This window comes from Carassius auratus, unplaced genomic scaffold, assembly GCF_003368295.1.
Source record: "Carassius auratus strain Wakin unplaced genomic scaffold, ASM336829v1 scaf_tig00216189, whole genome shotgun sequence".
Lineage (NCBI taxonomy): Eukaryota > Metazoa > Chordata > Actinopteri > Cypriniformes > Cyprinidae > Carassius > Carassius auratus.
Genome location: NW_020528448.1, coordinates 8790 through 21115, shown reverse-complemented (window position 1 = coordinate 21115; position 12326 = coordinate 8790). Strand labels below are relative to the sequence as shown.

Below are 12326 nucleotides of genomic sequence, written 5' to 3'. Positions count from 1 at the left end.
GCAAAACATAATAAAAGTAAGTTGTTTGATGGTTTTAGACATAAAAAAACACATAATGGTTGTCCCAAGCCATCTCACTGTAAACTCTTAAATTGTTCATTATATTATATTATATTATATTATATTATATTATATTATATTTGTAAAAAATATATAATTTTTTTATGATTTTATGATTTTTAAATATAATTTATTTTCAAATAACACATCACAGCATAAAATTACAAAAAATATTAAGATCATTGCTTCAAGTAAAACACATTTGCAAAATTAAAAATACAAATTTATTGTGATGCCTGAAATAAGTGTGAGAGCAGTATTCATTCAAATATCAAGGTGTTAGAATGCTTGATGCCACAGATATAAGTGGATATGAGAATCTTAAAGGCCTTCTGAAAACAAGGGTAGAAAAATCCATAAATCAATGGGTTACAAGTGGAATTGAAATATGCAAACCAAAACAAAGCATCAAAAACAACGGCTGGGGTCCAAAAATTGAAAAAAGGGTCGAGAGCCGCAGCAGTAAAATATGGCAGCCAACATAACAAAAAAACACCCATGACAATGGCCAGAGTTTTAGCTGCCTTTCTCTCTCTGTGAGCAGAGCTTTGGCTTCTCATCCCTCCAGTCACTCTTTCTGACATAACCTTTACATGTTTTCGTGCAACATAGAATATTTTTAAATACAGAGAGCTCATGATAATCCCGGGAAGGAAAAATGTGAGAATTGGACATACAATACCCCACTGTTTATTGAAAAACACAACACAACTTCCCACACAGTAAGTCTGCAATATAAGCATCTCCAATCCATCTGCAGTTATCCCTGAAAACACAACAGAGAAGCTATACACAAATGAAAATAGCCATATGAAAGTAGTAAATACAGTCACAGAGTTGTTTGTGACCCTCATTCTGTACCTCAGAGGGTCACAAATGGCCATGTACCTGTCAACAGATATTAAACTGAGATGCAGAATTGAGGAGATGCAGAAGCTCATGTCCAAACTAGAATGCACTTTACACACAAAATCTCCCAAATACCAGCAGCCTTCAACAGATCGCACCATGCTGAACGGCATGACCAAAGAACCCAGGAGACAGTCGCTGGCAGCCAGAGAGCGAACGATCAGATGAGTTGGAGACTGAAGCTGTTTGAAGTGAGAGATGGAGATGATGATCAGCAGGTTCCCAAAAACTGTTGTGAGGATCAACAGCACCATGAAAACATACATCGCCACTTTAACTACAGTAAGACGATGCAGTTTCATACAGGAGTCCGGCCGGAGTGGATAGCAGAGAAACATATTTTCAGTTTGAGTCTCATTTGAAGTCATCACATCTAATCCAGATGCTTACAATTATAAACATAATTATAAAAATAATTATTTTAGTGAAAACAGTTTATTATACCCAAAGAAAGATAAACATAGAACATGCTGATACATTTTAACATTATAAATGGACTTGGTGTAGCGGTTTTCTCCATATATACCCCATATTTGACATAACCCCTCCTACACTCGCCAGTTTAACCCTTGGTTACAAAAACAACATGCCTCAGGAGAAAAATTAAATCAAATAAATCAGACCCAATTCATAAAATGTACGAATACGAGTATACACTGTAGGTACCGAATGGTTCACGGGGCAAATTCCAAATGGAAGTGATCATCCCTATCCCCTTGGAGTGGGGACTTTGGAGTAAGCAGGGCACGTGGCTCATTCCAGGGTGTGCCATTGTTTTGTTGTTTAGAATGCACTTGGCAAAGGGAGCAATGCTATTTCCTCATTATCTTCAGCTGGCATGTTCCTGTTACAACGCAGCATGGTGTCCATCAGCGCCGGCATAATTTTTTTTTAATATATTTAAATGTATATATATATATATATATATATATATATATATATATATATATATATATATATTAGTTTTGGATTAGTGGTATTTGGATTCTGGGGTGCAGTACTGAAGTGTCATCTCACCAGTGTTGGGCAGTAACGCGTTATTAGTACCGCGTTACTGTAACGCAGTTACTTTTGACAGTAACTAATACTGTAATGCATTACTTTTTAAATAAATTAACTCCGTTACCGTTACCATATGGTGCATTGTCCGTTACTTTTAAAAAAAATTAAAAATTTTGACTGAAGTGCAGCCAAACCTGTTTGCAGCAGCGACGCATTGTAGGATTGGTGGATGCCAACCACTGTAAACAAGAAGACGCACTGTGGTCATGTTTCCATTTATTTAAGTATGTGTGGCAGTCATGGCGAGTCAAGGCGAGAGCAACACGAGTTTCTCAAAGTGGAAATATGCTTATTATTTCAGTTTAGTTGAAAAAAACCTTTTAGTCAAATGTAAGCTGTCTTTCTGGTTCGAATGTCCTATCCTAGCCCACGAATTTCCAATCCGTGTGCTCAGATTTTGTAAACCGTACCCTTGGTTTTTGAATCTGTACCCACGAATTCATAATCTGTGTGCACACTTTCGCAATCCGTTCCCAAGGATTTGTAAACTGTAATCTATTCATGCAGCAAGTTCCTACATGTTAACATAGAGTTTTAATGAATATTATTATGTGGAATGGGTCTACAGCAAAGTGTCTTAAGTGATTCTCTGTATGTTTTTCTCATACAGGTGAAACATTGTTGAAAACATGCAGCCTGTCTCTACTGTGAAGTCGCCGGCTTTTAGTCAGCTCCTTAGCATGATAACAGATTTCATTTTTAAACAGCATTTATATATATATATATATATATATATATATATATATATATATATATATATATATATATATATATATATATATATATACATATATATATATATATATATTAGGGGTGTAACGATACGCGTATTCGTATTGAACCGTTCGGTACGACGCTTTCGGTTCGGTACGCGGTACGCATTATGCATACCGAACGGTTCGTTGGACTAATTAATTATATTTGAAAAAAAAAAAGAGAAATATAATGATATGCGTTCAACAAGGTAGCCCAATAACCCAAACGACGTAACAGGCAACGCCCCTGACACTCCCGAAGAAGAAAAAAACACCATCTTATATGTTTATGTTATGTTATGACTCAGTCAGGCGCTCGCTCACTCAGTACGCGCTGAAGGCTCGTTGCAAAATGGCCAATGCGTTTAACAGACTAGAAAAAGAAGATGACTCTCAAACATATTGTTTGAGATGCATGATTCCATCTATGAGCTGCTCGATCAGAGTGACATGAGAGCCCCTCCTTAGAACATTATTTGTAAATCCATGTTATGGTAAGTGTGCACGTGAAGTCTTTGCACACTTTCTGAAATCCACACTGTGGTAAGTTTGCACACTACACTAGTGCTCTGCATTCTTTCTAAAATCCTATATAGTGAGGGCTTCGCGCGGTTGCTTCATTGCTTTAAAAAAAATACTTGAAACATGTCAACTCATTTACGCCGACATCACCTTATTGTGTCAGTATCTGGGAAAAGACGAAAAAAAGGAGAAACATGCACGCAACAAACTATGCCTGCAGCATTTAGACACCAGTATTATAGCTTACAGGGAATCCAAAGTGCACCCAAACACCAGACCTGTTGGTTATTTTAGGATCTTATATTTCTGGTCTGTTAAATGCATTAGACATTTTGCAATGAGCCTTCAGCGCGTGCTGAGTGAGCGAGCGCCTTAGGGTCCGTTCACATATCGCTCCTAAAAACGCGTGGAAAACGCTAAGCACGTCTTTCTCCTCCTTTCCAAAGCGCTCGGGCAGAAGCGCTCATGAGGCGTCTGTCTTTGCTAAGCAACAATGACGTGCTCTCTCCATGAGACGCGGAAATTTCAGCGAAGGATAAATGGATTTGCAGCTCTAAAAATCGCTTGCAGTAGCTCTGCTACTAAATTTATTTCAAAATTGCAATCCATATACAACTATAATCAGCTGTTCCTTCATCTTGGCTGAGTTTTCAACGTTGTTATGGGAAAGGATGAAGCTGATTGGTTAGTTCTTGTCACATGACCCGCGGTGCGCTTGCGGCATTCTGAAAAGTTGAGATGTTTTTGCATTTTGCTGTATCTAAAACGTACCGAACCGAACCGAACCGAACCGTGACATCAGTGTATCGTATCGAACCGAACCGTGAATTTTGTGAACCGTTACACCCCTAATATATATATATATATATATATATATGTATGTATGTTTCTCGAAATTGATTCTGAGTCATTCAGATTGCTTTCATTTAATTATTTCAAAATTTGTTGTGTTATGTTGTCCATTGTTGATAGTTTTCATACTTAAACTGTGAAAGGAACATTTTTAAGGGCTCAACACAACAGCTTTGATGATGCAGAAGCCACTTTAGTTTTTGATTCTGAATATATTATTCAAGTGTTTTGTTATTTATTTCAGAAATCCTTGTGATATACAATATTCTGTTTGTGCTGGTCTGACTTAACCAAAATAGTGTTTAAAAATTAGTTTCTGTTTTACTTTGTTTTTGTATAGACCATACAGTATATATACATAACAGATACATAACAGTAATGCTTTACTTTTTGGTGTAAGTAATCAAATCAAAATCAAATCAAATCCAAAGTAATCAATCATTACTATTTCTTAGTAACTAGCACAACACTGCATCTCACATCTACAAATGTATTAAGTGTAGGAAGCTAATGAAATGCAATCAGGAGCAATGGATGGCTGATCTGTCATCAGAGAGGATGGAAGCTACTCCTCCATTTATCTATAGTGGCATGGTCTCCACGTCCGCTGCGTTCTATTATAATACAATCTATATTGATAATACCTAAAATATTAAAATCAACTGCGAGCGGCAGATCCTTTTCCTATTTAGTGCCAAAACTCTGGAATAACCTACCTAACATTGTTCGGGAGGCAGACACACTCTTGCAGTTTAAATCTAGATTAACGACCTATCTCTTAAACCTGGCTTACACATAATACACTAATACGCTTCTAATATCCCGGATGGAGGGATCTGGCATTATTCATATTCTCACTATATAATTTTATATGAAGCCTGGGGAATCAAATAAGATACTGAGCAAAAACACATACTGTATGCAAACTTGTGTATGTGTGTATATATATATATATATAGTCTAAATCGTCTCATCAAAAACTATAAATATGACTATGATTTCTAATGTCAGGCTTTACAGGGTTAGGGTATTTTTTAAGCTCTGTTGTACACTGGAATATAAAGATAAAATAACTGTACCATAAAAAAGAGAAAAAAAAAAATTCTTACTGTGATGAAGAAAATGACAAGTGACAAGTCTGAGCACCCTATTCATTAAAATACCAAAGTGTTACAATCCTTGATACCACAGATGTAAGTGGAAATGAGAATCTTGAATGCACTCTGAAAATAAGGGTAGAAAAAACCATAGATCAAGGGGTTACAAGTAGAGTTTAAATATGCAAACCAAATCACAGCATCAAAAACAACAGCTGGGGTGAAAAAATTGAAAAAAGGGTCAAGAGCAGTAACAGTAAAAAAAGGAAGCCAGCAGAACAAAAAAACACCCATGACAAGGGCCAGTGTTTTAGCTGCTTTTCTCTCTCTGTGAGCAGAGCTTTGGCTCTTCATCCCTCCAGTCACTCTTTCTGACATAACCTTTGCGTGTTTTTGTGCAACATAAAATATTTTCATATACAGAGAGCTCATGATCGTCCCGGGAAGAAAAAATGTGAGAATTAGACATATAATACCCCATTGCTTGTTAAATAACAAAACACAACTTCCCACACAATGAGTCTGCAATATAATCATCTCAAGTCCAACTGCATTTACCCCTGAAAACACAACAGAAAAGCTGTACACAAATGAAAACAGCCATATGAAGATAATAAATGCAGTCACAGTGTTGTTTGTGACCCTCATTCTGTATCTGAGAGGGTCACAAATGGCCATGTACCTGTCAACAGATATTAAACTGAGATGCAGTAAAGAGGAGATGCAGAAGCTTGTGTCTAAACTAGCATGCACTTTACACACAAAATCTCCCAGATACCAGCAGCCTTCAACAGATCGCACCATGCTGTTTGGCATGACTAAAGAACCCAGGAGACAGTCGCTGGCAGCCAGAGAGCGAACGATCAGATGAGTTGGAGACTGAAGCTGTTTGAAGTGAGAGATGGAGATGATGATCAGCAGGTTCCCAAAAACTGTTGTGAGGATCATCAGCACCATGAAAACATACATCGCCACTTTAACCAAAACGTAACGCTGTACTTTCAGACAGGAGTCTGGCCAGAGTGGATAGCAAAGAAAAGCAATCTGAATGTTAGTTTCATTTGAGCTCATCACGTCTGCTCTGGATACTGAGATTAATTCCTTTGTAACTGTAAAAAAGATTTAACTATAAGCCAAAGTATAAGCAGAATAATTTTGTAGATTTTAGTTTGATAAAGACCATTATCCAAATACAAGTGAACATATATAGTACATGCCCATCAAGTTTAACTCCCTAAATTGATTCAGAGCAGCACAGATTTGGTCATATATACTCTCAGATTTGAGGCAACCCTCCCTACACCTGTAACTGTTACCCAGGGAAAACAAATAAAAACATGAACTCAGGAGACTAAAATGAGAAAATGTATACTTTAACTGTGTGTCCTGACCTGAAGCTCAATAGATGAGTTGGAGACAGTATTACACCGTTACTGATCATTCTGGCCTTACCGCACAAGTATTTTGACATATTTTAAGTATTTTTGTCCCGTCCATTGGTATGACAATCACCATGACAGTCACTGCAGATTTGAGATAGAATACCACATGCTCTTTAACATTTTAATTGACTAATTGAATTTATTTTAAAGTACAAATAAAAAAAATCAATGTTTTCACTGGCCAACATAATTTTCTTTTGCAAATTTAGATTTTGAAGTAAACTCCTTTTAAATACACATTAAAGGAAAGCACCACTAATTATCCCTATTTCTGTGACGGTGGGTGAAAGGACAGTCTGGAAGCAATTGCAAGTTGACGGATTTAATGAGAAGTTATGAAATGAGTACATAAACAAACAATGACGATGAGACAGCGACACTCCGAGGAGATGGTGAAGAGGTGAGGAATCCAGCTGATGGTTGAGAGAAGGTGAGCAATCTGGATGATGACGGCGTGAGGCAGCAGGAGAGGATGGCACAGGAACTGCGGGGAATAGAGCCGAAGGTAAGTGTCCATGGCTGAGTGAACGTGCGGAGAGTGGATGAGGTTCTAGGGAAAACACAGACATCCAAACGCAAACAACACTGAGAGCCAGACGAACAGGGTAACCACATCAAACAATAGACAACGATCTCACAAACACAAGACGTGGGACAAGCCATTATATAGTGGATGAATAATGAGTGGCAGCTGTTGCTGATACAATTAACAGAGACGCCCACAACTAATCAGTGCAGACGCGGAACACACAGAATTCACCACAAAGTGTAAACATCATCTCGAACCGTGACAGTACCCACCCCCCCCCCCCAAGAACTCCTCCTGGAGTTCCCAGAAGGGCCTACCTGCTGATGTAGTCATCAATAAGGGAGTGATCCAATATGTCCCTAGCTGGTACCCAACTCCTCTCCTCCGGACCGTAACCTTTCCAGTCCACCTGATACTGGAATCCTCATCCCCTCTGACTCGAGTCCAGAATACTATTAACCGAATATGTCAGTTCCCCATTTACGAGAAGCGACGGCGGGGGAGAAGTAGGCGGATTAATACGTGCATAAAACACGGGTTCAATTTTGGACACATGAAAGGCGGGTTGTATCCTCTTGTACGCACGAGGTAGTTTGAGGCGGACTGTCACCGGACTAATGATTTTGGTGATAGTGAATGGGTCGATAAATTTGGGAGCTAATTTATTAGAAACGGATCGCAGAGGAATGTTACTGGTAGAAAGCCACACTTTTTGACCCACGACGTAGACGGGAGGCTTTGACCGGTGGCGATCGGCCTTGGCCTTAGTGCGCTCCCTCACCCGGAGCAGAGTCTCATGGGCTCTGGTCCAGGTGTGGTGACACCTCTGGACAAATGCGTGAGTGGAGGGGACTGCGACTTCAGATTCCAGACTGGGAAACCCTGGTGGCTGGTACCCTTCACTACACTGAAACGGAAAGATGCCTGTAGCTGACACTGGCAATGAATTGTGGGCGTACTCCACCATAGAGAGTTGTTGACTCCAGGAAGAAGGATTCTTGGAGACCAAACATCACAACGTTCTCTCTAAATCTTGGTTGGCTCGCTTAGATATAAACTGAGATCCCCTGTCTGAAACCAGATCTACCGGGAGGCCGTGAAGCCGAAAGACGTGATCTAAAACAGTGACCGCTGTCTCCTTGGCTGTCGGTAATTTGGGCAAGGGAATGAAATGTGCCACCTTCGAGAACCGGTCCACTACAGTCAAAACGACCGTCATGCCATTAGAGGGCGGGAGGGCGGTAACAAAATCTAGAGCGATATGGGACCAGGGTCTCGAAGGGACAGACAGCAGTTGAAGGAGCCCATCAGGAGGTCGGTTAGATGACTTACCACTGGCACAAACTGAGTAAGCCAAAACAAAATCGCGGACATCGCGAGCCATACATGGCCACCAGAATCGTTGTCTAAGCAACCCATTAGTTATACTTATCCCTGGGTGACAAGCCACATTAGAACAATGACCCCACTGAACAACTTCGGATCTTAACTCCTCTGGCACGAATAAACGGTTCGGTGGGCAACCGGACGTAGGCGTTACCCTTCTAAGGCCGTCTTGACCTTTGACTCGACCTCCCATACGAGTGCTGAGACCACTATTTTCTCAGGCAGAATACACTCGGGAGTCACCGGACGGGCGGAGGGATCAAAAGACGTGACAAAGAATCGGGTTTGACATTTTTGGAACCCAGGCGGTACGATAGGGTAAATTTTCTCCATTTGCACTCAAGACTGCGAGTTTCTTTCTTGAGAGAGTGGGTACTACTTTTATACCATGGCACAGTACATTTTCTCTAACCTTTTTCAATTTTATGGGGGCAACAGCTTCTAATGTATTAGAGAAAATAGTGCCCATTTTGCCTGTCATTTATCAACTGTAACCAAAATGTCTGAGAGGAAATCTGCAAATTATTTTAAGAATTCTGTATACGGCCCTGGTGGTCTATACACAGAAGCCAGAGCAAGAGAGACAATGGATTTATTTTGCATATCTGACAGTGTAACATTAAGCAGCAATGTAATGTAATTACATTGCAATTTAAAATTTTTTTTTTTTTTAAATGTTTGTGTGCTGCTGTGCGCCCCTGTGTGTGTAATAAGTAAAATGTAGACAAGTTGTGCACCCGCCTATAGGCATATTACTGCCGCACTCTTTAAATAACAAAGAAAAAATATTGCACCAGACTTTAGACCAGGTTTGAGTTGGTCTATGGCGCAGTCTGTTTTCAATTGGTCAAAATAGCAATGCACCAACGCGCCTGAACACATTTCTTTTTTAAACCAGCACACCCATGGGCACCCAAATGGGCACAAATGCATTAGCTATTAGCAGCACAGGACAGGAATAAGATAATTGTGTCGGGCTGAAACTAGCAAAAACACTTGAATGATAGGGCCCTGAATCTCAGAACTGCTTTGAACAAATTCGTTTGAGAATCTTTGGAAAATGAGGTGATATTAATTGCATATTCTGAGAAAACAAAAGCATTTTTTGACCTTGCATGAATGTAATCCTATTGTAGGAGACTCCCAAAACAATATTAGGAATCTTAAAAATGGCATAATAGGGACACTTTTAGTGTCATGTGTGTTACCATGATGGTGTTTAGTGTTTGCGTGAATGACTCTGTGTGCCTTCTATTTATCAGTAAATACTACAGCTCTTAAAAAAAAAACTACTTGTGATGAACTGATTCTCATATTGCTGCCTCTTTTACCACTTGCATTATTATGGTGGTTGTCAGTTTATGTTAAAGATGCAAAGCAGATTTCAGTAGCAGTGTGCACTGTTTATTTTACAAGTTTACTAGTTTGTTTTGTAAAAGTTTTTACGGTTTTTCTGTAGTTTTACAACATGTTTCTTAAAATCACAGCTGCCAAAATCATTTTGTAAAAACTACAGATTTTTTTTCCAGTCATGTTTTTGACTGTAATGTTGGATTTGGAAAAATACATATTTTTCCAAATTTCAACAAAATCATAATCAAATGCATACCAGGACACAGATGTTCTTCTAAAGGGATCATTTTAATGTAAAAAAACATGCGTATGTGATCAATATTTTTGCATCTGAACATCACATATCATTTTATGTCTTATCTACTTCATTTCTAAATTAGCTTACGCTGATTTATAACCTTGCCCTACAATTAAGTGAGAAGTAACTGTTGCGTTTATAATTTCCTAATAATATGGAATAATAAAGAATAACATCACAACTTTCATTAAATTTAGGAGGTTCTTATAAGATATAGAACACAGTTTATTTCAATAGTTGTAAAAATCTTATTCATATTTTGTCACATTGTGCACAATATTATATGGTAAATTATTTCAGCATGCATGAACTAGTCAATAAAAGCATAGTTTAATGAAAGGAAGAAATTTTAATTGTGATGCAAAACATGATAACCTGATATAAAAATGACATTCATTCAAAAGTGAAGGTGCTTGAGTCACTGAAGCCATAAATACAGGACGATATGAGTATTTTGAAGGCCTTCTGAAAGCGAGAGTAGAAAAAAAAATAGATCAATGGGTTAAAAGTGGAATTAAAATATCCAAACCAAACCAAAGCATCAAAGACACTGGCTGGATTTTTGTTTTAAGCTCTGTTGTACAAAGGATAAAGATAAAATGAACAGTACCATATAAAAGAGTTGCAGGGCAAAAATAAATTGTCTGACAAGTTTGAGCACCCTATTCATTAAAATACCAAAGTGTTACAATCCTTGATACCACAGATGTAAGTGGAAATGAGAATCTTAAATGCACTCTGAAAACAAGGGTAGAAAAAACCATAGATCAAGGGGTTACAAGTAGAGTTTAAATATCCAAACCAAATCACAGCATCAAAAACAACAGCTGGGGTGAAAAAATTGAAAAAAGGGTCAAGAGCAGTAACAGTAAAAAAAGGAAGCCAGCAGAACAAAAAAACACCCATGACAAGGGCCAGTGTTTTAGCTGCTTTTCTCTCTCTGTGAGCAGAGCTTTGGCTCTTCATCCCTCCAGTCACTCTTTCTGACATAACCTTTGCGTGTTTTTGGGCAACATAAAATATTTTCATATACAGAGAGCTCATGATCATCCCGGGAAGAAAAAATGTGAGAATTAGACATATAATACCCCATTGCTTGTTAAAAAACAAGACACAACTTCCCACACAATGAGTCTGCAATATCATCATCTCAAGTCCAACTGCATTTACCCCTGAAAACACAACAGAAAAGCTGTACACAAATGAAAACAGCCATATGAAGATAATAAATGCAGTCACAGTGTTGTTAGTGACCCTCATTCTGTATCTGAGAGGGTCACAAATGGCCATGTACCTGTCAACAGATATTAAACTGAGATGCAGTACGGAGGAGATACAGAAGCTTGTGTCTAAACTAGCATGCACTTTACACACAAAATCTCCCAGATACCAGCAGCCTTCAACAGATCGCACCATGCTGTTTGGCATGACTAAAGAACCCAGGAGACAGTCGCTGGCAGCCAGAGAGCGAACGATCAGATGAGTTGGAGACTGAAGCTGTTTGAAGTGAGAGATGGAGATGATGATCAGCAGGTTCCCAAAAACTGTTGTGAGGATCATCAGCACCATGAAAAAATAAATTGCCACTTTAACCACAATGTAATGCTGTACTTTCAGACAGGAGTCTGGCCAGAGTGGATAACAGAGAAAAACAATCTGAGTGTTAGTTTCATTTGAGCTCATCACGTCTGCTCTGGATACTGAGATTAATTCCTTTGTAACTGTAAAAAAAGATTTAACTATAAGCCAAAGTACAAGCAGAATAATTTTGTAGTTTATAGTTTGATAAAGACCATTATCCAAATACAAGTGAACGTATATAGTACATGCCCATTTAGTTTAACTGCCTAAATTGACTCAGAGCAGCTCAGATTTGGTCATATATACTCTCAGATTTGAGGCAACCCTCCCTACACCTGTAACTGTTACCCAGAGAATAAAAAATAAAATAAATAAAAACATGAACTCAGGAGATTCAAATGAGAAAATGTATACTTCAACTGTGTGTCCTGACCTGAAGCACAATAGATGAGTTGGAGACAGTATTACACCATTACTGAT

General features: G+C 38.5%; 3 protein-coding genes across 3 annotated transcripts; all 3 read right to left on the bottom strand.

Moving 5' to 3' along the window:
• Window positions 1-320: 320 nt before the first annotated feature.
• LOC113097356 (trace amine-associated receptor 4-like) lies at window positions 321-1337 on the bottom strand. Its single transcript, XM_026262607.1, has one exon. It carries the CDS (start codon window positions 1335-1337, stop codon window positions 321-323), a length of 1017 nt encoding a protein of 338 aa, XP_026118392.1.
• A 3977-nt stretch (window positions 1338-5314) lies between these two features.
• On the bottom strand, window positions 5315-6328 carry LOC113097357 (trace amine-associated receptor 4-like). Its single transcript, XM_026262608.1, has one exon. It carries the CDS (start codon window positions 6326-6328, stop codon window positions 5315-5317), a length of 1014 nt encoding a protein of 337 aa, XP_026118393.1.
• Window positions 6329-10658: 4330 nt separating this feature from the next.
• LOC113097354 (trace amine-associated receptor 4-like) lies at window positions 10659-12103 on the bottom strand. The gene is made up of 2 exons (XM_026262606.1): window positions 11001-12103; window positions 10659-10727 (listed from the first exon to the last, which is right to left on the bottom strand). The coding sequence occupies exons 1-2, from the start codon at window positions 11946-11948 to the stop codon at window positions 10659-10661; spliced, it is 1017 nt and encodes a 338-aa protein (XP_026118391.1). The 5' UTR covers window positions 11949-12103.
• Between the last annotated feature and the right edge of the window lie 223 nt (window positions 12104-12326).

What these genes read in the sequence shown, in the direction of transcription:
- LOC113097356 (XM_026262607.1), bottom strand. Translation starts at nt 1,337, where the DNA reads ATGACTTCAAATGAGACTCAAACTGAAAATATGTTTCTCTGCTATCCA.
- LOC113097357 (XM_026262608.1), bottom strand. Translation starts at nt 6,328, where the DNA reads ATGAGCTCAAATGAAACTAACATTCAGATTGCTTTTCTTTGCTATCCA.
- LOC113097354 (XM_026262606.1), bottom strand. Translation starts at nt 11,948, where the DNA reads ATGAGCTCAAATGAAACTAACACTCAGATTGTTTTTCTCTGTTATCCA. An exon ending in TCTACCCTTGTTTTCAGAGT is followed by an intron (nt 10,728 to 11,000) that starts GCATTTAAGATT and finishes CGCTTTCAGAAG; the next exon opens with GCCTTCAAAATACTCATATC.